The sequence below is a fragment of the Emydura macquarii genome, unplaced genomic scaffold, assembly GCF_026122565.2.
Source record: "Emydura macquarii macquarii isolate MOO-44397 ecotype Brisbane River unplaced genomic scaffold, CSIRO-AGI_Emac_v2 contig_2292, whole genome shotgun sequence".
NCBI lineage: Eukaryota > Metazoa > Chordata > Testudines > Chelidae > Emydura > Emydura macquarii.
Window position 1 is genome coordinate 1,255,931 of NW_027132429.1, and position 24,884 is coordinate 1,280,814.

Here is a 24,884-nt window from a genome sequence, read left to right on the forward strand (position 1 = left end):
AGGAGAGGTGGCTGAAGGGGTGGCTGTGCTAACCAGATGCCAGGGACTCCGTGTGCCCTTCCCCCTCACCCCCTCCGGTTTTCCTGATTTCCCCCTCCCCACAAATCACTAGGCCTCTGCCCATGGATGCCTGGAATATTCTCTGAGATTTTGGAAGTGATCGGATGCGACAGCCAAACAGAGAAATGCCGTCCAGGTGCATGTAAGGCCTCACAAACTGGGCCAAATATTAATTTTATTACACAATATTATGTATAACATATAGAGCAATTCATATTTCATAGGATGGTGTTTGGACATATTTAGTCTAGAGAAGAGAAAGCAAAGGGAGGGACATGATCACAGCCTTTAAAGGTTGTTTAAAACCAACAGAGATCAGCTGTTCTCCGCCACGGGGAAGACAAGAAGGAATCAAGGATCGGATCGGCAAAATTTAGGTTCGATAATAGGAAAAAACCTCTAAGGTTAGTTAAGCTGTGACCGAGGGAAGCTGTGGAAGCCCCGTCCCCGTGGAGGTTTTTAAGGACAGGTTTTTAGACAAACACCTGTCAGGGATGGTCTAAGTATATTTGGTCCTGTCTCAGCGTCGGGGGCCACCCCAGATGCCCTCTCACGGTCATGTCCAGCCGGACGTTTCTGTGATTCTGGGATCGAAAGGAAACGTTTTGATCCCATCGAAACGAAACATTGCAATTGCTCTGAATCAAACCTTTTTGTAACATTTGTTCCGGGGGAAATTCCAGCTTCTGGTCCTTATTCAGAAGCAATGTTGAAATGTGGGAATTCCCGGCAGATCACAAATCCCAGTTTTCTCTGCCACATCCCTGTGCCTGGGGCTCGTCTGCACATGCCAATTAACTCGCACCCAGGTAGGGGGTGAATTTAAACTTACTCCTGTTTGACTCCAATGGATGGCCTACTCTGCAGTGAGAGGGCTCTGCTCTCAGTGTGCTTAATCCATCACGCTGGGAAAAGCTGATCAGGAATAATTTATTCCCTGTGTAGAGAAGCCCTTAGTCAGGATACGAGGGCACAGCATGCCCAGGCGTGATTGTGAAAATGCCTCTTGCACCTCTGGCCCGACACCGGAAACCCCAAACCCTTCTTGAGTTTTCAGCCAGCAAACACAATCAGCAGGGTGAGGGGGAATCCGGGGGCTGGCCGCATCTGTGTGTCTAATTTGAAACTGACCTGGCCCATTTCCGTCTAACTCTGCAGAGAGATTCCCTTCTGCCCACAGCTGGGGCGGGAGAAATTTCAGGTGGAAATGGGGCAGGGCTGGGGGGGAACTGAGGAAGTGGAAAAGGGACTGAAATAGACCAGAGCTGCAGCATTAGCCCCAACCATCCCAAGATAGGCCATCTAGGCTGTGCACGAGACCCAGCCCCGAGCTCAGGGATTTCCCGTGGCTCCCACGGGCGACTGCCAGCTGGTTTCCTCACTCACCGTGGCAGAGGGCTCAGGGTCTGGGATGAGTCCCCAGGGGATGCAGGCAGGGGAAGCAACAGGAAGGGTGAGCAGCACGCGCGGGGTGGGAGGAAGGAAGCGTCTTCCGTTGCTCCCTGAGCCAGGGCCAAGGTAAAGCAGCAGGTACGGGGTTGAGCCGAGCTGGGCTGGGCAATGAACCCCACCTCCTCCACCCCCTGGGCGTAGCCAGTCTCAGCATCCCCCCAGGCTGAGCTGCTCTCCACAGTATGCCCCCTACCGGACCAGTCTCTGTGTTCTCCGACACAAGCCAGTCTCTATGCCAAGGACAAAGGGGAGGGCACTTCAGCTTACCACATGGGAACGTTCCCACTACGGTTTCTGACACACATACCCCCAACTGCCTTCTCCCCAAAGCTTGCGGGAGCCCAGCCCCCTCCCCACTGCCCCCCCAGGCTCCTGTTTAGTTACTGGTGCTGGACTGAGATGGATACAGACTCACAGCGGATCTGGACATGCCTCAACAGGCACTGATCAGCCCCACCAAGAACAAAAGTTCTTATCCACACGGGGGCCCTTTGTCCGTCTGGAGATGAACCCTTGGGCCTGGCGTTGTGTACTAGCAAATTTGCAGATGATACAAAACTACTCAAGATCGTTAAGTCCAAAGCAGACTGCGAAGTGTTACAAAGGGATCTGACAGACCTGGGTAACTGGGCAACAAAATGGTAGCTGAAATTCAGTGTTGATAAATGCAAAGTAATGCACATTGGAAAACAGAATCCCAATGGTACATATAAAATGATGGGGTCTAAACTAGCTGTTCCCACTCAAGGAAGGTCTTGGAGTCAGTGTGGAGAGTTCTCTGAAAACAGTCACTCAGTGTGCAGCAGCCGTCAAAAAATATAACAGAATGTTGGGAATCATTAGGAAAGGGAGAGATAAGACAAAATATCGTATTGCCTCCTTATAAATCCATGGTACGCCCACATCTTGAGCACTGCGTGCAGATCTGGTCACCCCATCTCAAAAAAGATATATTGGAATTGGAAAAGGTACAGAAAAGGGCAACTGAAATGATCAGGGGTACGGAAAAGCTTCCATATGAGGAGAGATTAATAAGACTGGGACTTTTCAGCTTGGAAAAGAGATGACTAAGGGGGACATGATAGAGGTCTATAACATCATGACTGGTGTGAAGAAAGTAAAAGGAAGTGTATTTATTCCTTCTCATAACACACAAACTAGGGGTCACCAAATGAAATGAATAGGCAGCAGGTTTAAAACGAACAAAAGGAAGTATTTCTTCACACAACACACAATCAACCTGTGGAACTCCTCACCAGAGGATGTTGTGAGGGCCAAAACTATAACGGGGGGTTCAAAAAAAGAACTAGCTAAGTACATAGAGGATAGGTCCCTCAATGGCTATTAGCCAGGATGGGCAGGGACTGCTGTTTGCCAGGGGCTGGGAATGGCCTACAGGATGGATCACTCAATAATTGCCCTGTTCTGTTCGTTCCCTCTGAAGCACCTGGCATTGGCCACTGTCAGAAGACAGGCCACTGGGCTAGACGGACCCTTGGTCTGACCCAGTGTGGCCGTTCTTCTGTTCAATGCCAGGGCCTGGCAGTTTGGGGAGCAGAGCAGGTGAAAGGCTCAGAGAATGCCAGCCAGTAGGGGCATTTAATACCAACACCCACAAGCGCTGGAGGCTGCCCACCACAGGGAACGTGTTCCATTGGATGAGTCCAGGGAGCCAATTTGATCGAGACAAATTGGATCAAACAAACAAGGAACATTTCAGTCCTGGCTGGTTTTGGCAAATGGCCGGCAAGGCCCCTACAGGGCAAGGACAGGAGCTAAGGAGAGGTTCCCCTGCAGAGCTCTGCCAGTCCCCCACAGCCCCCTAGCCCTGAGCTCCCACCCCCCAGCTCTGCCGATGCCCCTCAGTCCTGACCCACAGCCCCCTGCTATCCCAGCCCTGGGTTCTCACCCCCCAGTTCTGCCATTGCCCCTCTATCCCGACCCACAGCCCCCTGCAATCCCAGCTTGGGCTCCCCGACCCCCCAGCCCCATCGGTGCCCCTCAGTCCCGACCCGCAGCCCCCTGAGTGAGGGAGGGCTGGGCAGAGCAGAGCAGAGCAGAGCTGCACATCCTGCTATGGCAGGCAGGCTAGGGGTGCCCCCTTCACAAGGCAGCTGTGCACCCCTCTGCAGCCCCTCCCCGCCCCCCCGCCCTGCCCACGCTGGGGGCAGAGAGGAGCTGGGAATCAGGGCGCACGCAGCCGGCAGCTTGCACCCCATCCTGCCCTGGAAAATGGCTGCTTCCCATGGCAGGAGGCTCAGGCCCAAACCCTGCTGTGCTAGCCACAAACGGCTGGGCAAGGGCTCCCCCTGGTGCTCAGCCTGAGCACATCCGGGAGCGGGGCTGCCCGTCTCTATCCATCTATCGATCTACCCGTCCATCCCCGTACACACCCACCTATCTACCTACCGATGGGCAATGATAGCACCATGCACACTCCAGCTGCGTTGCTTTTCATTCCCAGTGTCTTGTCTCAGTGGTGGTAACTCACCCCATCCCTCCACCCTGCGCTCCTCGAACAGCGGCGCAAATAAAATATGGTCTGGAATTGCCTGTCTCACTGGGGTGCAGCCAGGAAACCGGGTCTGATGCTGCGAGCAGGCAGCAAAGGCTTCCTGGCTGGGGTCAGAATCATCTGGGCACAAAGAGAAAAAAAATCCTAATGACCCAGAAGCTTTTCCTCCAAGTGAGGAAACGCTTCTGGCCCTTGTCACTGTGCTCTGAGAAGGGACAGCGTGAGCCTGTTGGGCGTGGATCATCCTCCTCCATGAGGGCTGGGGTGGTGCTAAGCCTTGGGGAAGGACCAACACACCCCTTCGGAGGGAGGCATTATTTTCTTGTTAGACCCAAAGAGCCACATGGTGTCTGACTGACTGACTGACTGACTGACTGACACACACACACACACACACACACACCCGCGCGCTCTCTGCCACCGAACGGGGATCCACAGGTGTGAATCCCGGATTCAGACCAGCTTGTGGGCCAATAAAGAGCCCCCCACACAGACTTCTACCAGGTCCCAGATCTATGCTCTTCAGCTCCAGTGGGCGTTGTGGATACTCTGACAAGGAGTGGAATTTTGGCCTTGAAGGAGCTGTCTGACCCCTTTCTCCCCCATCCACCCCTGCTTGTTCAGGTAGATGCAGTAAGAGGGGTCCATTTTAGCTAGTCCAAATAGCAGCAGAGTGAGACACACGCACGCGCCACCCCGTGCCAGGGGGCCAGTGCCCAAGCATCGTTTTTTTGGGCCCAGTACAAACTTGTAACACGGGCCCCCTCCCACACACATACCCCAATCCCTCATCCCATACACACAATCTCATGAGCCGTGAACATTTTTTTCTTCATGGTAATGGTGATTGCAGCCTGGGCCGAGCCGCCCAGGGCCTCTGGACCCCGGTAAAGTGTACCCTTCCCCGCCCCATGTGGGGGCCCTGCAGGGGGTTTGTGTCCTTTCCTGAAGGGGTCAGACTAGAGGAGCTCAGCCCGTGTGGCCCCTGCTTTGGGAGCCTGGATAAAGTCTGAACCGTAACATTGCGTTATTAACGTGAGCTGGATGGAGAGATTCCTTGTCGGCAAATCTGCAGATCCCCCCGACAGACCCTCCCTCCCTAGACAAGGAGATCCCTCTAACAACAGACTCACAGATCCTCCGCTATGGAGCTGCAGATCTCCTGACATGCAGCTCACCAAAATAATCTATCTATACCCCTGAAATCTATCTATACCCCCGAAAGGGAGACGGGACCGAGATGCTATGAATTGCACCAGGGACCTGGATATTGCCAGTCTACTGTATGTGGAAGGCGCTCAGCTGCTACGGTGACAGACATCGGCGCAAATCCCTCTCACGGGCAGAGAAAGCGCGAGAGCCCCTTTTAGTCTGTACGCAGCTATATCCCCGCCATTCGATGTGCTGATGGGCGTGCAAGGGACACACAGCCAGACCGACTACCCCGCAGACCCTGACGGGGGCACTGAGCGGGCTGATAGACATAAAAAACAAAGATCGGGTTCCAACGTCAGATGGGGAGGGGTCGCCTGCTCTCACACCTGCTGCCTTGTTCGCCGTCATCCCTCCCCCCCCCCCCATATGCAGAAAACAACACCGGTGCGGGGGAATGGGGGGATAACCAACCCCTCCCGACAATGCACAAGAGAAAGGCCATCTGTGCTAGGCAGGGATGAGCAAAGCGCTCCTCCAAACCAATCTGGAGCGGAGGGGGGGGTGTCTGGGGGTGGCGCTAGGCTCCACGCACTGAAAGGGAGCGCAGACCCTTTGGCAGGCGTGAATCAGTGAATTATTAAGATCAAATTAGTTCCATTTATCAACTCGCCCAGCTGAGATAGCGGCTCGCTTCTCCCCCAGCCGGGCATTTGCGCTGCCTCTGCGGCTGGTTGCAGTTTAATACAGATGCCAAACTCGTAATTCTAACGAAGGGTGACAGGGTCACCTTGACTCCCAGATGCTCACATTCTGACAGATGGCGCTGGCAAACCTGATTAACTGCCACCGTGCCAGCTCTGATGCCACCTGCATCCCTCCCCCGCCCCCCACCCCTTGTCTCTCTTTCCCGAAGTAGTCATTACCGAGCCATTGCTCGGCGTCCAAGGTGGGCATGGCGCAAAAGGAGGTGGGGAGAGCTGTGGAGCAGGGAGCCGCAGGATCGGGGGGGCTCTAATGGGTCCTCATGTCGACTACGCGAAGGGGAAAGGGACCCATTGAATACAGGGGGCTCATGAGCTCTTCTGAATTTCCCCATATGTACTGAGTGGTGGGATGGATCGATGGATGGATGGATGGATGGATAGATAGATAGATGGGGGTGTATGGGGATAGGTAGATAGATAGATAGATAGATAGATAGATAGACAGACAGACAGACACTGGAGCACACCATCGACTTTGGTCTGCTTCCCACACACACACTCCGTCGCCCTGGATCTGATCGATGATCCGTCCAGTCCGGTATCCCACACCCTGCTGGACTGCTCTCTCCAGTCTAATCTCCCGTCTCCCACCACGTTCATTTCCACCATCAGGCTTCCGCAGTAGCCCACCCCAGCTGCTTCAGAGGAAGGCAATGACCCCTTCCCAATGCACACGATCCGCTGCGCCACTTGCTGTGTGCGGCTTCCAAGTAGGGTTCTTCCCCAGCCACTGTGGCGATCAGCTGCTGCCCTCAACCTCGATAGCTACAGGTGTTATTAACAGTCCCAGCCCTGTGTTTCAGTCCAGAGCCTCCTGCTGCAGGGAGTTTCTCAAGTAGAATGTAAATAATGTCCTTTAAATGTACCTCCCATTCGAATCTGAGTAGGCCGTTCAGCTGTGAGGGCAGTGGAATCCAGTGATTAGACCGGGGGGCTGGGAGTCAGGACTCCTGGGTTCTGTCCCTGGATATGGGATAGGAGTAGGTTCTTGTGGTTAGAGTATGGAACTTGGACTCCTGGGCTCTCCTGCTGAGTCACACAATGTCAGACACTGGCCTCTGCCTCAGTTTCCCCACCCTCTGTGAAATCAGACTGACACTGACCTTCTTCTCACTGGGGGTGGCGAGACTGGATGAAGGGTTGGGAGGCGCTTGGAGCTCCCCGGGCCGAAGGGCCTCAAGCAGGACAAAGAGTTAACCCTAGTAGCACCCCCATTCATCACCCTCCTGCGGGATCCTGCTATCATTCCAAGAGCAAACCTCAGCCCAGCCCACACCTCGCAAGCAGCGTGGCTCCCAGCCCATACTCCAAACAGCAAACACCTCGCCGGCGTTAGTGCCTTCAACGTCCCAACCCGCTGGGAAGCAGGGTCCCAGGAGTCTCATTCCAGAGTGGGGGAACGGAGACTCAGACCCTCACAGGCAGTGGCAGATAAGCACCAACCACCTTTGAGGAGCTGGGCCCGAGAGATTAAGGAACTTGCCCACTGGAACTGAACCCAGCTGTCCTGCCTCCCCAGCAAGTACCCTAACCATTGCACCATCCTGCCTCACTAGCTGCCTCCCTTGGCAAAGCTGCCCCATGAGGGGCAGCTCCTCCACTCAGGCACAATGGTTTGACTCCGCTGCCTTCAATAGAGTTCCTCTCCGTTTACACCACAGAGACCGGGATCAGGTCCCTTGATTTCGGCGGGAGCAGCGTCGGGCCCAGCGGTGTTGCAAGAGCAGCCGACAGCCTGGCTCTCGGCCAATGCCCTACATACAGCAATATTTTTAGTGGAGCGCTAAGTGGGATTAATGGATCAATGTGTCACATCAGCTGCTGTCCCGAGCAGTCGGCCGCTGGGAATGTGAGGTCGGGAGTGTTTACACAGCAGGGTGTTTACGGAGCAGGCTTCAGAGTCAGCCCCGCATATCTGACCATCAGAGAATCAGGGACCTGGGAAGCCTCCCCCGTAGCTAAGCACTCTGCTTGTTGCGACATGCGATGGTTTGCATGGCTTGTATATGTAGTAACTGATTCAAAGTACTTTGCTATGTATGTGGACAGATAGACAGATCAGACAGAAGTGTGGGTGGAGCGGGATGGATAGGTAGACAGATAGATGGATGGATAGATAGATAGATAGATAGATAATGCAATGCTCACATTACTCAGTTAGCACAGCAGCTAATGAAACTGTCATCCACACCATCTGATGTGCAAGAAAACTTCTTTTTAAATGGTTTTGGGTTTTTCTGACAAATGTTCCAAGGCCTATTTTTCATATTGCTCCACTGGCAAAGTCAACCAAGAGGATTGGGTTAACCGTGGCCAGCGTTTGTCAAAAGCGGCCACTGATTTTGGGCACTTCTGTTTTGGGGGAATTGAGCTGACACACCTTCTTCCTGAGTTTTCAGCGCACCCGCACCTCTGTTCGGAGTTGGATCGACTCCACTCCCCGGGTCCCAGAAGGAAGCAGGATTTCAGGGTGAAAATTCCAGACATTGCCAAGCAGCCGTGATGGGACTAGAGGGAAATGGCTGCACCTGGTGACCCATGACCCCTACACGGAGATGGGGAGTGGGAGAAAAGACAGTCAAGCGGCCTGTAAAAGACATGCAGACCCTCCCCATAAAGTTAGGGGAAGGTTTTGTTGACCTGTCTGAAAGCTGTTAGAAGCCCAGGAGCCAGGTCTCGTGAGCAAGTGGTTGTTGGCTGGTTATTGCCAGTCAGATGGCTTGGGATATTTAGACACCTGAGACTATTTCATCCGGGAGGGGAGAGCTGAGAGAGAGGGAGAAAGACGGGCTACGAATTCGCCAGATGGGCGCAAACAGATTGTCTGCGAATATGGAACAGTCCCCGGGCCAGCTCTGCCGAGATTTCATGAGGCTGGCACTGGGGGAAGAGAAGAAGAATTCCAAGAGGGACCTGCCCACACCCCAAAGCGCTAACACTGACGAGTGGGGCTCAGGGCAGCTGGGTTCTGTTCCCAGGGTCCAGTGCTCGGATAGCAGGGTGGGGCGTCAGGAATCATGGGGTCTAGCGCCGCTTCAGGACGGGGTTGTGGTGCCGTGCTTAGAGCAGGGGGCCTGGGAGTGCATTTCTAGCTCTGGCAGGGGAGTGAGGTCTAGTAGTTAGAGCAGGGTGAGGAACGGGCGTCAGGACTCCTGGGTTCTTTTCCCAGCCCTGGTAGGGGAATGGAGTCTAGTGGCTTAGAGTCAAGATCCCTGGTTTTTAGCCCTAGCTCTGTTTGGCAGTGTGATGTTGGGCAAGCTATTGCCCCTCTCTGTGCCTCAGTTTCCCCCTCTACAGGGGGAACAGGGACCAGGCTTTCCCACATTCCGGGGGGGTTGGTTGGTTTCATGATTCGATCCAGTAACACTCATTCACCTCCACCAAGTGCTTTGAGATCCACAGAGGAACCATGCTATCAACATGCAAAGCCCTGACTGCCCTTTACTGCCCCTCATGCATCCATTTCATCCCTTGGCTTGGAGTCCATAGCCTGCCCTCCCCAAGAGATAGAAGCAGTGAGAGAGCTCCAGCTCCCAGTACGCCAATCCACCCCCCCTCCGCCCCCAACAGCTCCAAAGTGACATCCAGTGGCCAGTTCCATTAATCACAGTGGTGGCTTACAGCCCCCGGAGGTGGTGGGAAGAACCCAGGCATCCTGCAGCACCAGGATCCTGCTGCTATCTCCTTCGATCCAGGCACACACTATGAGCCTGTTGTGGCCTGGCCAGTTCTTGGGGAAATCTGGGAGCGGGAGGTGATTTCTCAGGTTGGGGGGTCTGAACCCCGCTTTGTGAGGGGAGCCCAAACACGGCAGAGACCAGTCAGATCGGGGCAGGAGAGCGCTGCCCCCACAATGGCAGTGTCTGGTGCTGTATCAAAGCATGGGAGTGCAGGGATCGGGCTGTGAAGTTCAGCAGATCGGCCCCTACGCTGGCTCACCCAATCAAAACAATAGCCAGAGGGGGAAAGAGCAGCGTGGAGAAACCAAATCGGTCCCCAAGACACACAGATGCATCCTCCACCCAGTACAGGAGCCCTCTAGACGCGGACCCTTTGAGACTGGCATGCCAGACCTGGAGTCCCCTCTTTTCTGGTGGCGAGGGGCCGCCAGGCGCCCTTGGATGGGCCCCGCAGAAGCTTGGATGGCCTGCCTCTCTTCCCCCCAGAGCAGTCTTGCTGCAGCTGGGCCTGGCTCGTAGAAGACGCCGCGGCGGGATGGAGGCGCCCAGGTGACAGAGTGCCAGCTAATGCCATCTGCCGCGGTGCCAGCCACGGAGAGGATTCCACCCATCTGTTCACTCGCTTGGATTAGGGAGGAGAAGGGCTCGGACTGGATTCAGAGGGGGGCCGTGCGTGCAGTTCCCTCCCGCCATGAGAGAAGTGAGACTGGGTCTGCTCCCTGCTGGAATGGGCTCAGCGGACAGTGCTTAGCACCCAGGCTGACAATGAAGAGGAGCCGTGGAGTGGAGAGAGAAGGAGGAAATGGATTCAGAGATTCTAAGACCAGACGGGACCATTGTGATCATCCTGTCTGACCTGTCTAACACAGCCGCAGGCCTTCCCTGCATTCCCTGAACGCTGGGCCCAGCTTCCTGCCTACAGGGTTACACGAAGGAAAAGGATTGGAGGAGGGTCTGGCCCCCCAGCCCCGCCATCCCCATGGGGTAGGCAGGCAGGCACCCCCACTGCAGAGCTGAGTGTCAGGAGCAGAACAGAAGGTTGACATTAACTCAGGCCCATGTCCCAGCACGCCGGGACCTGGGAATGAACAACAAGTGCTAGGAAAACTCCCCTCTCAGCAGAGTCCAGGCTGCGGGATCCGCTGCACTTAAGCACAGAAGACGCTCCAGCCTGCTGCATGATGCCAGGGCTTTACCAATGAATCTCTGCACACGCCCCGGCCAACCCCGGGTCCCATCCTTCGAGCCCTCTTAAAAGCCTTTAAAAGCCTCAATTCCCCGTGGCCTTTGCCGCTGCGCTGCTATTCTCATCTGCAGCTTCTCTGCCAGCACCTCACATATTGGTTCCAATCTCTCCAGGTCACGTGGATCCATCAAATGAGGTCCCTGACTGACAGACATGGGGCTGCCATGCAGACAGACAGACACACACACTCATTCGTATCTACCCTTAACTGCCCACAGGTCGGCCTTCTGGGAGGAAAGGAAACGTTGGACCCATGGATGAAGAGAAGGATGAGATGTGGAGCCCAGAGCTGGGATAGCGGGGGTGGGGATCAGGATTGAGGGGCACCAGCAGAGCTCCGTGTGTGGGGCCTACGGCGGGCTAGCAGAGGTGGGGCTGGGCTGTGGGTCAGGATCAGGAGGCACTAGAAGGGCTGCACTGAAGAAGCTTGCCTGGCACTTTGCCGTCCTAGGCCTGACTGCCACCCTTGCCCTGCCCCAAACCCCACCCCGCACAGAGATCCCCCCCAACACCTCTGGGATACACAGACCTCCCAGCTTGTCACCCCAGCAGCAAGACACCGGTCACAACAAGAACTGGGGACAGGCCAGGCCCGTGAAAACACATCTGCAAAGACAATGGGAGTGATGCCATCCAGATGGGCCGCTCATGGCCCGGATGCTCCCTCCCCCAACCGGGCTTTTCTTTGTGCGTGCAGGACTCCATGAAACCATGACCCCCCCCCTGTGATCCTGTTTGCTCCCCAATTCCCACGCACCGCCCGGCGCCCCCTTGTCCTGCGGCCATCTCTGTTCAGCGGCCTCTTGACACCTGTCTGGGCAGTTTGGCAGGAAGGGGAGCTTACGCCACAGCCTGTTGGGGTGTAAACACGCTCAGCCACGGGCACGGGGCCAGGGGCTCAGAGCCCACGCCATCGGTGAGGGGCCACACAGGATCCAGGAGGGTGACGTCACTTCCAGCCGAGGAGTGATTTGTCACCAGGCTGCTCAGAGCAAGGCCTGACCAAAGCAGCGTGGGGAATATAATGTGTTTATGGAGGGAGGGGGGGAGCGGAGGGGTTGGAACGACCTGGACAGATCCACTGGTTTAGGATTCAGGGTCTATTCCTGGCTCTGCCACTGACATGCTGGATGGCCTTGGGTGAGTCACTGCCCTACTCTGTGCCTCAGTTTCTCCTCCCACCCTTTGTCTTGTTTATTCATATGATGAGCTCTTCTGGGCAGGGACTGCATCTCGCTTGGTGGGCACGTCTACACTGGGGCTGCATGATGGAATTTCCATCTCGAGGGGACATACCCACGCTATCTCTGATTGAGCTAACACACTGAAAATAAGCATGAGGAACTAGCCACCCAGACTAGGATCCCTTCTGCAACCCTGGGTATGCACTTGGGCAGATATCCCTGTGTGCCGTATGCGTCTGCTTTCAGGGCCCTGTCGTAAGTGCAGGTCTGGCTCCTCAGGCTGGAAATTAGCCATTCCAGCTCCAGCGTAGACCTACGTCTGTGCAGTGCCCCACCCTGATCACGGCCACAGGCCTATACAGCACCTGGCACAAGTGGGGCCTGATCTCATTTGGGGTCTGCGCCCCACCTGGCCCAAGGGGGGCCCGATCTCGGTCAGGGTCGATGCAGCGTGACAGGGGCCCTGATCTCCATCAGACCCTCTAAGTACTCCTGTGTTGGGTCAGATCAGACTGAAGTGTGAATGGGCCACGGAGACTGACACCCCCCCACCACAGAGGGTGCCCCTCCTGGACAGGGCTGACACGCTGTGGACGGGAGGAGATGTCTTGCTGAGAGCGCTCCTAGTTCTGTACGGCCCCAAAGCTGCCAGGCTCCCACCATTCAAAGGGAATGAGAAAATTCCCAGCTTCTCAGCGTCTCTCAGCCCCCGCCGCCGCCTTTGGCCGCGCACTCACTGCAGATGGCAGCCCGGGCACGGGCGTGCTGGCTCCTGGGCCGTTTAGTCAGCTTCCTCGGGATCTGGGCTTTGGAGCATGGGCAGGCTGGCTCACCAGGGAGTGCCAGAATGTCCAGTGCCACCCCCCAGGAGGCGCTGTGATCCAGTCTCTCTTGGGGCACCAGAAGGATGACCGTGGCTCCTAGCTACAAAGTCTGGGAGCTGCTGCGTGTTTGGAGGATGAAGGGGAAGGGAGGGGGCGGGGGGGATGCAGAGTGTAGTCTGCAACGTTACCAAATGTCCTGGCTATCATGCCAGAGCAGACCATCTGCCTCCCGCGGCCTGCTCCCGGCGCAGCGCTGTGGCCCCCTGCCATGTCCCACCCCCACTAGAGCTATTCGGGGGCCCCCCGTTTCAGCACATGCCGGGGCACAGAGGGGAAGAGACCCCTTGCGACACTGCCAGCCGGAAGCAGGATCCCCGCATTCCCAGCAGGGCTATTGCTCACGAGCTAGGTAAGGAGCTTTTAACGCCAACACCCCCAGATTGCCAAGCAACCAATTAGATCAAACCCTGAGCACCCAGGATTAGTAAAAATCCCTTGGCGCTTTCAGCAAGAGTCAGTCCTGCCTCCCTCCCTCCATGCCCTCAGCTCCGTTTCAGCTGGATCCAGCATTCTGCTTTGCTTCCTGCCCTGCGCAATTCTGAACAGCTGCCGTGACTCACCCCAGAGGAGGCTGCATCTCAGCCACTGGCGAAGACAAGGGATTGCTCGGTGCGTCAGTCCGTAATAACAACAGTAACGTCTATTCCAATTCACACCTGAGGTTTTTCAGCCCCAGATCTCAAAGCACGCTACAAGCAAAGGGAAAGATCCTTATCCATATTTTATCGATGGGGACACTGAGGCCCAGAGAAAGAGGTTCCGATTGCCCAAAGTCACTCAGCGTCAGGAACAGAGCTCAGGTATCCTTGACTCCCCGGCTAGTGCTCTAACCACTGAACTATGCTTCCTCAAGCATGGCCGAGAAATGGCACCTGCATCAGAGCACTGGGCCCCAGGCACTCAGCCCAGCGAGGCTCATCCTGGCACCAATTCTCTGCTGCGTCACAATAACCAAGAAGGGTCGGAATTTACATTTTACAGCCTGTTCCTCTGCCCTTCCCCAGGATCAGACCCTGGCCCACAGACTCCATAACCAGTCAGGAAGGAAATTTTTCCCCATCATCCTCTGCTCCGTTTCTGCTGCCAACACACTGCTGGGGCCTGTATGCGCTGCCATGCTGATTGCACGCATGGGGGATGGGAACTCACATCAAGTCAGTTTCACTGGAATTGGAGGAATAATTTGCCCCGGGTGCGTAAGTGACGTTGGATAACGGCAGAGCTCAGCCATCGTGCGCCATCGACCCGCCGCCCGGACATGCCCACCCTTCTCTAGTCCTCCTCGGGAGCCTGGGGGCAGGTCCAGCCGCAGGAGCAATCCAAAACAATTCCAAATGCTCAAGCCAAATTCCACATCCCTCTTCCCGGGGCAGGTTCTGGGCAGCCCTTCCCAGCTCCTACAAAGCGCCCCCTTCCTGATCACGGTGCTCTCCAGTCTACTAGCCTCGTGTATGGCTTCCTGTAAGTCACATGCTTGACCTCAGCCCTGTGACAACAGCTCCCCATTATAAAGGGCCCCCAGGACCCAGTTCCAGTCCTATTTTCTGTTCAGCAGCACTTTCATGCGGAATCCCTGTTGCTGGACATGTTTAAGATCAGGTTAGACAAAGATCTGTCCGGGACTAGGTTTGCTTGGTCCTGTCTCAGCCTGGGGAGATGGCCTAGATGGCCTTCAGAACAGTGGTTCTTAACCAGAGGTACACGTACCCCTGGGGGTACACAGAGGTCTTCCTGGGGTGCAACCACTCATCTAGATATTTGCCTAGACTACAGGCTACGTAAAAAGCACTAGCGAAGTCAATACAAACTACAATGTCATACAGACAAAATGAGAAAGTCAGCCATTTGTCAGCAATGGTGCGTTGGAACACTTGTATTTTTATGTCTGATTTTGTAAGGGAGCCAGTTTTCAAGTGAGGTGAAACTTGGGGTACGCGTGACAAATCAGACTCCTGAAAGGGGCACAGGAGTCTGGAAAGGTCAATACCCCGCTGCTCTGGAGGTGCCTTCCAGTCCTGGAGTTCTGTAATTCTACGCATGTGACCCCACAACCAAACGCAGGACCATCTGATGGATGTTCCAGTTGCGAGGAGATCTGGGAGAGGTGACTCAAAACTCCCCCACCTCCCCACACACACGCACAACAAAAGCTAGAGTCTGACCTCAAGTGCCTGAAGTTACAGAGACCCCCCCAAAATAGTCCCCGTTCTGGGAAACACAGCCCATGCTCTAATTAGGGGGGAAAGGAGCCAGCCATACTACTTTCCTAGCACAGTCATTGGGGGCCGCTTGGCTACAGATCAACCCACCGGCCTCATAAATACTTCATCTCGCAGGGCCGTGGCGCTGATGAAGGATTCAGAGAGAGGACCCAAGGCGAAGGCAGCCGGCGGGCAGACCCAGGTACGAAGGATCAAAGTCCATGCCGAGTTGGCCCTCCCTGCCCCAACCCATGTGGCTTTTAGCTGTCTCTCTTGGCCCTGCCACTCCTCACTCAGGCCGAAAGGAGGTGACACAGGCCAGAGCACAGCCAGTAGACAGGTCCGTGGGGGACGCCCATCAAGCATGGGAGATGGGGAGTGTGGGGGCTGGCTGTACAGAGTCGATGCGAATTTTGTTATTTGTTTGTCAGTGCCAGAAGCCATTAAGATGTCGTCTTGTTTCGGAGAAAGGGTGTCTCTGAAGACAGGCACTGACAGGAAACAAATAGGCTTAAAGACAGCGAGGGCAAGCGAAGGAGGGAATGGGGGGAAGAGAAGAGAGCACCAGCCAGCCGCACTCCTGCGCTGACAACTCCACTCATCTGAACCCAGGCGTTTAATTAGCGTGAAAAAGGGGAAACTGAGTTTGACTTAAAGTGTTCTGGCTCGGCCTGGCTCAAGGGTGCCGGGGCAAGGGAGGACGGGGAAAGCAGGGGAACAAGGGAGAAGTGAAGAAAGCAATTTGTCCTCTTTCTCTTCCGCCACGTGCAATTCGGCAGGGAACATTATGTTATTAGTGGGGCTCTTAAGCTTCCCCGACTCGCTCCCTCTCTGGGGGGAAAGGGGAAGGGGATGCCAGGGAAACAATTAAGTAAAAGGCAGTTTAAAGTTGGCAAACGCTATTTGGGGAGCTGGTGCCGGATCACGGCTGGCAGGAAAGCTCTGCCAGAGGCTGACGGCTGAAGGATATAAAGAGCAGGGGAAAGAGAAGCAAACAAAAGATGACGTGGCCTCAAAATGACAGTGTCGTGGGCCCGACTCCCACTGTCTAGCAACTGCTCCAGTGATGTCAGGTCCGCGGCTGGAGGCTGAGCAAGATGCAGGGATAACAGTGTCAGATTGACCTTTGCTGGTGGGAAGGATGGGCCAGTGGTTAGGGCAATCGCCTCTGGCTTTAGCAAGCGAGGCTCAGTGCCCTGCGCTGGCCCAGACTTCTGGAACAAGCTATATAGCTTCTCTGCTGTTGCCCACCAGTATAAGGGGGATAAATAGTATTCCACAGGTGTGTTGGGAGGATAAATACCTTAAAGACTGTGAAGCAATTTTGAGATCTACAAGGATGAAAAGCACTACATAAGAGCTAGGTATTAGTAATTTTCTAGTCACTAAAAAGATCCTCTCTCTCTGTCGATGGGGCAACAGGGATAGTCCTCTTTTGGATAGAATCAGAACGGTTCTACTGTGTGTCATATGCCCTATACAGTTATGACTAACAAAGTCTTCTTTTGCTCAAGCTGTCAGTGCTTTTGGAACAAGGAGAATCTAAGCACTATCACAGTGGAACAACTTATCTAGGGTTGTGGTGGATTCCTCAATGGCAATTTTTAAAGCAAGATTGGTTGTTTTTCTACAGGAGATGCTCTAGTTCAAAAAGGAATTAACTCAGAGAAGGTCTATGGCCTCTGTTACACAAGAGAGCAGACTAGATGATCACAATGGTCACTTCTGGCCTTAAAAGCTATGAATTCCTGACGGTGTCCAATGTGCGGCATACCGACAACTCAAAAAAATCCCAGGAAACCACCAGTTTTTGTCACAGTAACATTCCGAAGCATCTTTCACCTGAAGGTGCCAAGCTGCATACACAGGGCTCATTCACCTGCTGCTGAAATGCAGCTACTTCTGGTGGGGAGAACACATAGCTGCACACGGCAACACTGCATAACAACTTCAGATAGCAAGCAAATAATACCATTTGCAACTGAAACTCCAGGAGGGGATTTCGGGAGGTAAAATTTAATTACCAAAGTTGGATACAGGCCAGGACACCGGGGTTAACACCTTGACTTTTGGGAAAAGTGCCTTGGGATATTTAACGACCACAAGTGCCCACCCCCCTTCCAACTAATTCCAGCACTTAAAACCAGTACAAGTAAATTGAGAGCGAGAAAATTCCTGACAAGAGTTCACTCTGACTTGGAGGGGGCTGTGTGGCAATCAGATCCTAATTACAGACCTGTGGAGGGAGGGGAGGAGGAGTCTGAGTTTGGATCCGCTTAGCTCAGGGATCATTACTCTCCCAGAGAAAGGCGCAATTTTTCCAGCACAGCGGTTCTGGTGTCTCATTAAAAGCCATCAGGCTCAAAGCAAACAAACCATGGCATGTCATTTTGGGTTTTATGGGGAGAAATAATTGTTCCCACAGCCCAACGTATATAAAACTCACTCATAAAACTCGACCTAGCTTTCCAGAGGCTGCTCAAAATAAGGTGTGTGAGTGGGAGGGAGGGAAAAGCCATTGTTCCATTGTTAGGGGAAACCTTAAATTAAGTGGAAGAGCGAAGGACGAAATATCTGGGAAGGGGAATCGACACACTAAGGGTTCATCTACCTGGGGAAATTTACTGGCATTTAAGTTTATAAGTACCTGCCTGGGGAACAAAAATTTGTTATTGAGCTCTTCAGTCTAGCAGTCAAAGGTCTAAATAAGGCTGGAAGGTGCAGCTAGACAAATTCAGACTGGAAATAAGGCACTAATTTTTAATAGTGCGGGCTATTAACCATTCCAACAATTTACCAAGAGTTGTGATGGATTCTCCAAGGCTGTAAATATTTAAATCAAATGGGATGTTTTTCTAAAAGAGAGGCTCTAGATCAAAAAGGAATGAATTCAGGGATGTTCTCTGGCCTGGGTTACACAGGAAATCAGACAAGATGATCACAGTGGTCCCATCTGATCTTAGAGCCTATTAATTTATACTTATGCCACTCTAGCTCTACCCCTATAACTCCCTGTGCAGATACTCTTATTCCTAAATAAGAGGGCATTTTTCCAGGTTAGCTAGGTCGCTTTGGAAGCAGGAGTTATATGGGTAGATCTATAACGGTATAATTATACCTATATAGTTCTACTGGTAAATTTTCCAGTGTTGATAAGCCCCGACAGTTCACGCTGGACTATTTGGAGATTCTGGTGGACATAAAAATTTGCACTACCACGGTGACATCACTTTCCCTTAGAACTAATTTGGATGAAGCTCCGATACACAGCAAGCTAGAGTAGAGTTGATCCATTTGTGAAGGCCCAGTTGAGTGTATCTGTCCCTGTCCTGCATGTTACAACAGAAGAAATGCAACACAAAACTTTCCTGGGGTTCCCTGAATAGGAGCCTTACCGGTAAAATTCCTTAGCCAAGCTGGTAGGCGCTGTGCTGAGCATGAGGGAGGTGGGTCTTTCTTCCTGGCTGGTCATGGCAGGAACGCAATCCCTGGTGAGAATCAAGTTTATCCGTCAGGCTACAAGATATGAGTCAGCGGGAGAATCAGTTGGGTCATTCCAACCCAACATTGCAATGTGCCATTGTCACATTATCCTGTGAGGCACAATGCCATGCTGTCGTGAGGCGTCGGCTGATCAACTAGCCACCAGGGAGCTGCTATTTCATCTGGACACCATGTAGCGATGCCAGGACGTGGCATGAGGCTGTAATGTTGCATAGTTATTTCATTTCAGTGCCATGTTGCTGCATGATGCCCCCATGTTGCAAAGTGTCCCTCCGATGCTGTTTCTGTGCGACACCATGGTGCCAGGAGGCAATGGGGATTCATCTCGGTGCCACATTCAGACAGCACGCCACGCCAGCCCAATGCCCAAGTGCCCACAGGTCGTTCCAATGCCCCTTTCTGACCCAGTGGCCCTGAGGTCATGCCATGTTTTGGGGGGGGGAGGAGTGTGTTGGTGGAGGTGCCACTCATCCAAGTTTTCCCAGGGTCGGCCCTGTGTGGAGGCAGCCGGAAGGTGCTGAGCACACGCCGCCAACCGGCCTGTTCTGGGGGCTCCGCATCAGCCCGGCTCTCCTGGCTTTTTGTGGCCGCCCTACATGGGGGCGACCTGACGCCGCGTTGCTTGGACGTGACTCTGACTCGGTTACTGGCTCGAGGCACAGCCCTTTGGCTCAGCTCAGCGCCACGTTACTGGGCGAGGGCGAGTCATGTCCGGGGCAGGCTCCATCCCTGGGCCACGCCTCAGTTTGGGGATAAATTCCCCATTTCCGGTCCCCACTGCCCCCAAATACCCCACTTCCGGTCCTCACTGCCTCAAATACCCCCGCTTCCGGTCCTCACTGCCTCAAATACCCCGCTTCCGGTCACCCATGCCCACTTCCGCTCTTTCTTAGCCTCCCCCAAATCAACTTCCGGGCCTCCATCGCCCCCTCATCCCTCCACTTCCGGTCAGCGGGGGGTCAGGCACCTCACTGGGCAGCCCTAACCGCCATTAGCAGCGGGAAGGACCCGCCTGGGGAGGTGGTCACGTGACAGGCCAAGATGGCGGCGCCCATGCAGCGGGCGTGGCTGGGGCTGCTCCGGCCCGCGGTCCCGGCTGCCCGCTCCTATGAAGCCCGGCCCCGGCCCCCGTGGGGCGGCGTGTACCGGCCGGCCCCCGACGATCCCTTCGCGCCCAAATGGCAGCTGCAGCCCGCCTACGAGGCCAAGCTGTACGGGCGCCATGGCTCGGCCTCCGGCGTGGACCCGGCCCAGCTCTGGCCGAGCCCCGCGAAGCTGCAGGAGATGGAGGCCGAGGAGCGGGAGTGGTACCCCGGGCTGAGGGAGATGGAGGCGGCGCTGGATAAGAAGGAGCAGGAGGAGGAGAGGCGGCGGGTGGAGAGGTGCGGGGGCGGGGCAGCCCTGGGGGGCGGAGGTTGTGGGTCCTGACTACCGTGGGAGGGGGCCCTGAAACTTCACTCGTTGCTGGGGGAGGGAAGGACCTAGTCATGGAGGAGTCAGAGATGCTGGAACGTAACCCGAGTCCTGGGATTATGACCCCCATTTGTGCTGTGATCCTCCCCTCCCCCCCAACACATTCCTCTAGGGAAGGCTCCAGCCCCCCTCTTTCTCTTCGGATCCCCCTACCCAAGACCAGCCCCCCTGGAAAAGGGAATACATTACTCTCCTAATTCCATGGGAGAGGTGATCTCCATCATGCACACAATGCAAGTCCTGGGAGCAGCAGTGGCAGGAGAGATTAAAAAAGAGTGCGTCCCTGGTGGTTGGGGTCTCACCGCTTGCTTGTTGCTCTCCCCACAGAGAGAAGTTGATTGCCGCCAACATGGCCAAGATGCCGCAGATGATTGAGGACTGGCGGCAGGAGAAGGTGGCACGCGAGGAGAAGGAGCGGGAAGACAAGGCTCGGCGGGAGCGCCTGCTGGCCAAGGCCCAGGAGCTTTTTGGCCACAAGGTGGACCACCGCAGTACCAAATTCCAGGAGCTGGTGCAGGAGATGGAGAAGAAAGAGCGCAAGGAGCTCAAGCTGAAGAAGAAACAGCTCAAGGAGGAGGCGAAGAAAGCTGCTGCTGCTGCCCCAGAAGCTGTTTCTGTCTCAGCTGGGGGGGCTGAACCAGTCTAAGGGGGCACGTGATATGGGAGCCTCAGATTGGGGCACCTGTAGTGCTTGGGAGGGCTGTGGAGCCACGGTGCTAAATTCTCTTCTCAGTGCATGCTAGACGGGGCTGAGCCGGGGGGGGCTCAGATCTGCAACACCAATCATGTTTCTTTGGGCAGCAAATAAACCCCACCCATGATGCTGACTGGGTGAATGGGGACTGCACGGCAAGGTCGACCCCAGTGTAGCAGCTGCCCCCTGAAGTGTGGCGGGGGAGCAGTCAGCCTCCCTTCCTGCCAGTGCACCCAGCCAGCGCAGCATGGTTTCTTCCGCCACTCCCTGCTGGGCCCAGATCTGTGCCTGAGCCGCCTAATGGAGTTGGAGTAAGGCAGAGGGAGGTCTTTGGAAGCTCATGGTTGAAAACCCTAGGCTCCCCCCCTTCAGTTACCTCCTGTGGGGATGATGCAATGAAGGGCAGCCGGCATTACGGTACAGTATCACGGGGCTTCAGAGTGCATGCTGCTATCGCAGAGAGTGTGATGGCCGCATGGTGACTCAGTTAGTAATGTAACCGCCAGGCTCCTTTCTCTCCCAGCACAGCCGGTTCTGCGCCTACCCAGCTGGCAGCCCGAGATCCCTGTACTTTTCTGTTGAAATAAAAGGTTCTGATCAGGGCCTTGGCTGTCTGGTGCTTTTTGTCATCAGCCTGTTCTGATCCCAGAAGGTTTGAAGATCTCTCCTGCCCACCAATGCTCCTTAAAGACCCCAGGTGATTGTGGTAAGAACTAAATCTCTCCACTCCACCCAGTCAATTCACGTGTGCCCTTTTAACTTCCTGTTTTGAGCTGTTGCTATGGATTGTTATACAGCAGTGACGTTCCATCCCAGAGGTGGCTGCATTTCAGCACTGGGCAAGTGACTCCTGTATACGATAGCTCTTAGCTAGGGCTTTTCATCGGTGGGTCTCAAATAGCTTTCCAAAGGAGGTCAGTATCACGGACCCCATTTTACAAATGGAGAAAGGGAGGTGTGGTGAGGGGATGTGACTTGCCCGAAGTCACGCCACAGGTCAGGGACTAGAACCTAGTTCTTATGACACCCAGGCCTGTGCTGTATCCACTAGCCCCCACTGCCTCCTTTCCCTACCTCCAGGAGCAGCACATTTAGTGAGGAAGGAGTGAGATTCATAGATCTTTCATAGGCAAAATACCGTTCCCCAGCCAGTTCCCTGCCCTCTCGTGTATCTGCTCCAGAGCTGGTTGTGTTTTTTTTCCTGGTTTGGAGACTGATTCATAAATGGCAAGGGTGTAACTGAATTCTTTGTCCTTCCCTGCAGCGTTCGCCTGCATCCCTGCTCCCTGAACGCCGGCTTAGATCAGCACTATTGCTCCAAAGTAAATACGGGCAAATGAAATGAAGGGCAGGGAGGGAAAGCGGGTTGAGAGGGGAATAGAGCCCTCCTTGCTCTAATCACTAGATCTCTTCCCCTCCCAGAGCTGGCAGTGGAACCCAAAGCTCTGATGTCTGGTCCTGTTCCAGCCACTGGCCCCCATCCCCCCTGCTCCAACCACCACCACGCACCCAAAAAATCCCTTCATGTTCCCTCCCTGGTAAGAGAAGGGAAGGCTGGGAGTTAGGACTCCTGGGTTCTCTCGACCTATATTCAGTACTTACAGGGTCCCCTCCCTGCAGTATTTGAGCCCTTCGCAATCTGATGTATTTATCCTCACACACAGCCCTGGGAGGCAGGGCAGTGCTATTATCCCTATTTTAGGGGGGGCAGGGAACTAAGGCCCGGTATGGTTAAGTGACTTGCCCGTGGTCTCACAAGCCATCTGAGGCAGAGCAGGGAGATGAACCTGCATGAGTCAGTGCCCTAATCACTGAGCCATTCCTTCTTCCCTCCTGCTTTGTTGTGTAGCCTTGGCAACCTACTTCCCTTTTTGCTGCCTGCGGAGGGTGGTTGGGAACAAATTCACGCCGATTTCGAAAGCATTTTCCAGCTCAGAGGACAGAGGTTTTCCTCCCCTCCCTCTGCGTTGGTTTAGACACTTCAGTTCCCCCCCCACGCACACCCCTTTGGCATATTTCCTGAGCTGTTTCACACAGCTGGGACAGCGCTCCTGCTCCAACAGCACCCTTGGTTTCCTCGCAGCCACAGCAGCTGGGCTGCTGGCAGGGGAGCCCCCTCTTCACGCAGAGCAGGTGTTTGCACGGTTGAAAAACAAAATTCTCCCTCACAGGGAGCAGCTGGGGGAGCTGGGACTGGCTCAGCCCAGCTGCAGAGCAAGGAATGGCTCTCTGAATAGCTTCCTTGCTGCCGGGGGGCGCTTCCCACGGTGGCCACCAGGAGGCCACGAGGAGTGACTCATCTGACCTGGCAAAGTCTGACTGCTCCTGAACTGGGCCCAGTTTGAGGAGCAATCGGGAGCTGAATCACCCCAGAGCCAATGCTGAGGCCGGAGCCACGGTTAGCCATTGCCCAAGCCAGCAATTTCAGCGGAATAAGAGGCAGGGGTGTCATTCCCTGCAGGCTCAGTTGTCTGCCCCTCCCTGCCTTTTCTGAAGTCCCTAGGCTCCCCGTTTGATACCATTTATAACATCCTATATTCTGCCATACCCTTGCCGCCCACTCGCCCGCTGCGTGTCCCCGGGGGCAGCGATCCTGGCATCATTATTTAAATTAGCATCGTTCAGCAGCCAAAGGGCTACCACGACCCCCCAGCTGGAAGGAAGGTGAAGCTAAACACATTCAGGTATGCGCTTTTAACAGGGACTGGACCAACTTACCCAGGAGTGTGTGGTGGATTCTCCCTTGGGGGGGGTGGGGGTCATTTTTAAATCGAGCTGGGATGTTTTCCTAAAAGCGAGGCTCTGGTTCAAACAGGAATTAATTCAGGTCTGTGTTATACGGACGATCAGACTAGAAGAGCAGAGTGGAATTGTCAGGCCTTAAAATCCACAGCCCAGATTCTCACTGAACTCAGTGGGAGCCGGGTCCCTGAACACCTGTGAGATCTCAGCCTATGAAACTAGTCTGGTAAGTTCTGACAGGTAGCCAAGTCCTCAGACTTCCTCATGAGACCGACTTAAGAGGGATAGACACTGGAGGACTTGACTACACTAGAACGTTGTACCCCTTTCAAAATCCCGGGCAGCTCCTCTCTCTAGCCCAGGGGCAGTTCTATGGCTATAAAGGTGTTTCTAGAAGCGATTCCCACATGCAAAGTAGAACAAGCATATAATTGTAGCCATGCTACAGGTTGGACCAGTTTAGCAATAAAAAGTTACACCAGGACAAGATCTGTGTGTAAAGTGGGGGTGGGGAGCACAGTCCCACTGAAAAAATCAATATGACGTTTGCCAAGTAAAAGTGCTTCTGAAAGCCTGACCCTCAGGGGGTGTGGTAGAAGCATACAAAATAACAAATGGGATAAAGGGGGCTAGGGTGTGCTGTTCCACCCCCTCATGGCATGATAATCTCTAGCGCTTCATCAGTAGATCTCAAAGCACTTTCCAAAAGAGGGCAGCAGCATTAGCCCCATTTTATAGCATGGGGGAAACTGAGGCACAGAGCAGGGGGAAGTGACTTGCCCAAGGTCACCCACAAGGCCAGTGCCAGAGCTGGGAATAGAAGGCCCAATCCAGTGCTCTATCCACTCACTAGGCCACACTGCCTCCCACATCAGCACATCTAAATCCACCCCAAAGCACTACGTATTTGCACACAAAACTCCCCTGACCTGCAGAACTCACTGCCACATGATATTAAGCCTGAGACTATCAGGATGCAGAAAAGGCGGGGATATTTAGGCGGAGGACAAGACCAGCTGCAGTTACATTAGACAGGATAAAAATAAAAATTAGGGTTATCGATTCAAGGCATCAATTGACCCCTTACTGCCTGGGGTCAGGGAGAAATTGCCCCATGGGCCGGATATCCCATCATTGCCCACTGCGGGAGGGTACCTTGTACTTTCCTCCACCGCAGATGATGGTGGGATATTGGCTTGATCTGGCATTGCCTATGGGCCTGAATTCAGTTGCAGCTTCTCTCTTCCCTAGCAGAATCAGTGGAGATAACACGCACACTCTATATCAGGCCCTGGGCAAAGCTGCCATGCTAAATAAAACCAACAGGGAG

At 54.4% G+C, this 24,884-nt stretch overlaps 1 protein-coding gene across 1 annotated transcript; it reads left to right on the forward strand.

Moving 5' to 3' along the window:
• The first annotated feature begins 19,549 nt into the window (after positions 1-19,549).
• GADD45GIP1 (GADD45G interacting protein 1) lies at positions 19,550-21,872 on the forward strand. Its single transcript, XM_067560371.1, has 2 exons — positions 19,550-20,027; positions 20,446-21,872. The coding sequence occupies exons 1-2, from the start codon at positions 19,687-19,689 to the stop codon at positions 20,762-20,764; spliced, it is 660 nt and encodes a 219-aa protein (XP_067416472.1). The 5' UTR covers positions 19,550-19,686; the 3' UTR covers positions 20,765-21,872.
• The last annotated feature ends 3,012 nt before the right edge of the window (positions 21,873-24,884 follow it).

What these genes read in the sequence shown, in the direction of transcription:
- GADD45GIP1 (XM_067560371.1), top strand. Translation starts at nt 19,687, where the DNA reads ATGGCGGCGCCCATGCAGCGGGCGTGGCTGGGGCTGCTCCGGCCCGCG. An exon ending in GAGAGGCGGCGGGTGGAGAG is followed by an intron (nt 20,028 to 20,445) that starts GTGCGGGGGCGG and finishes CTCTCCCCACAG; the next exon opens with AGAGAAGTTGATTGCCGCCA.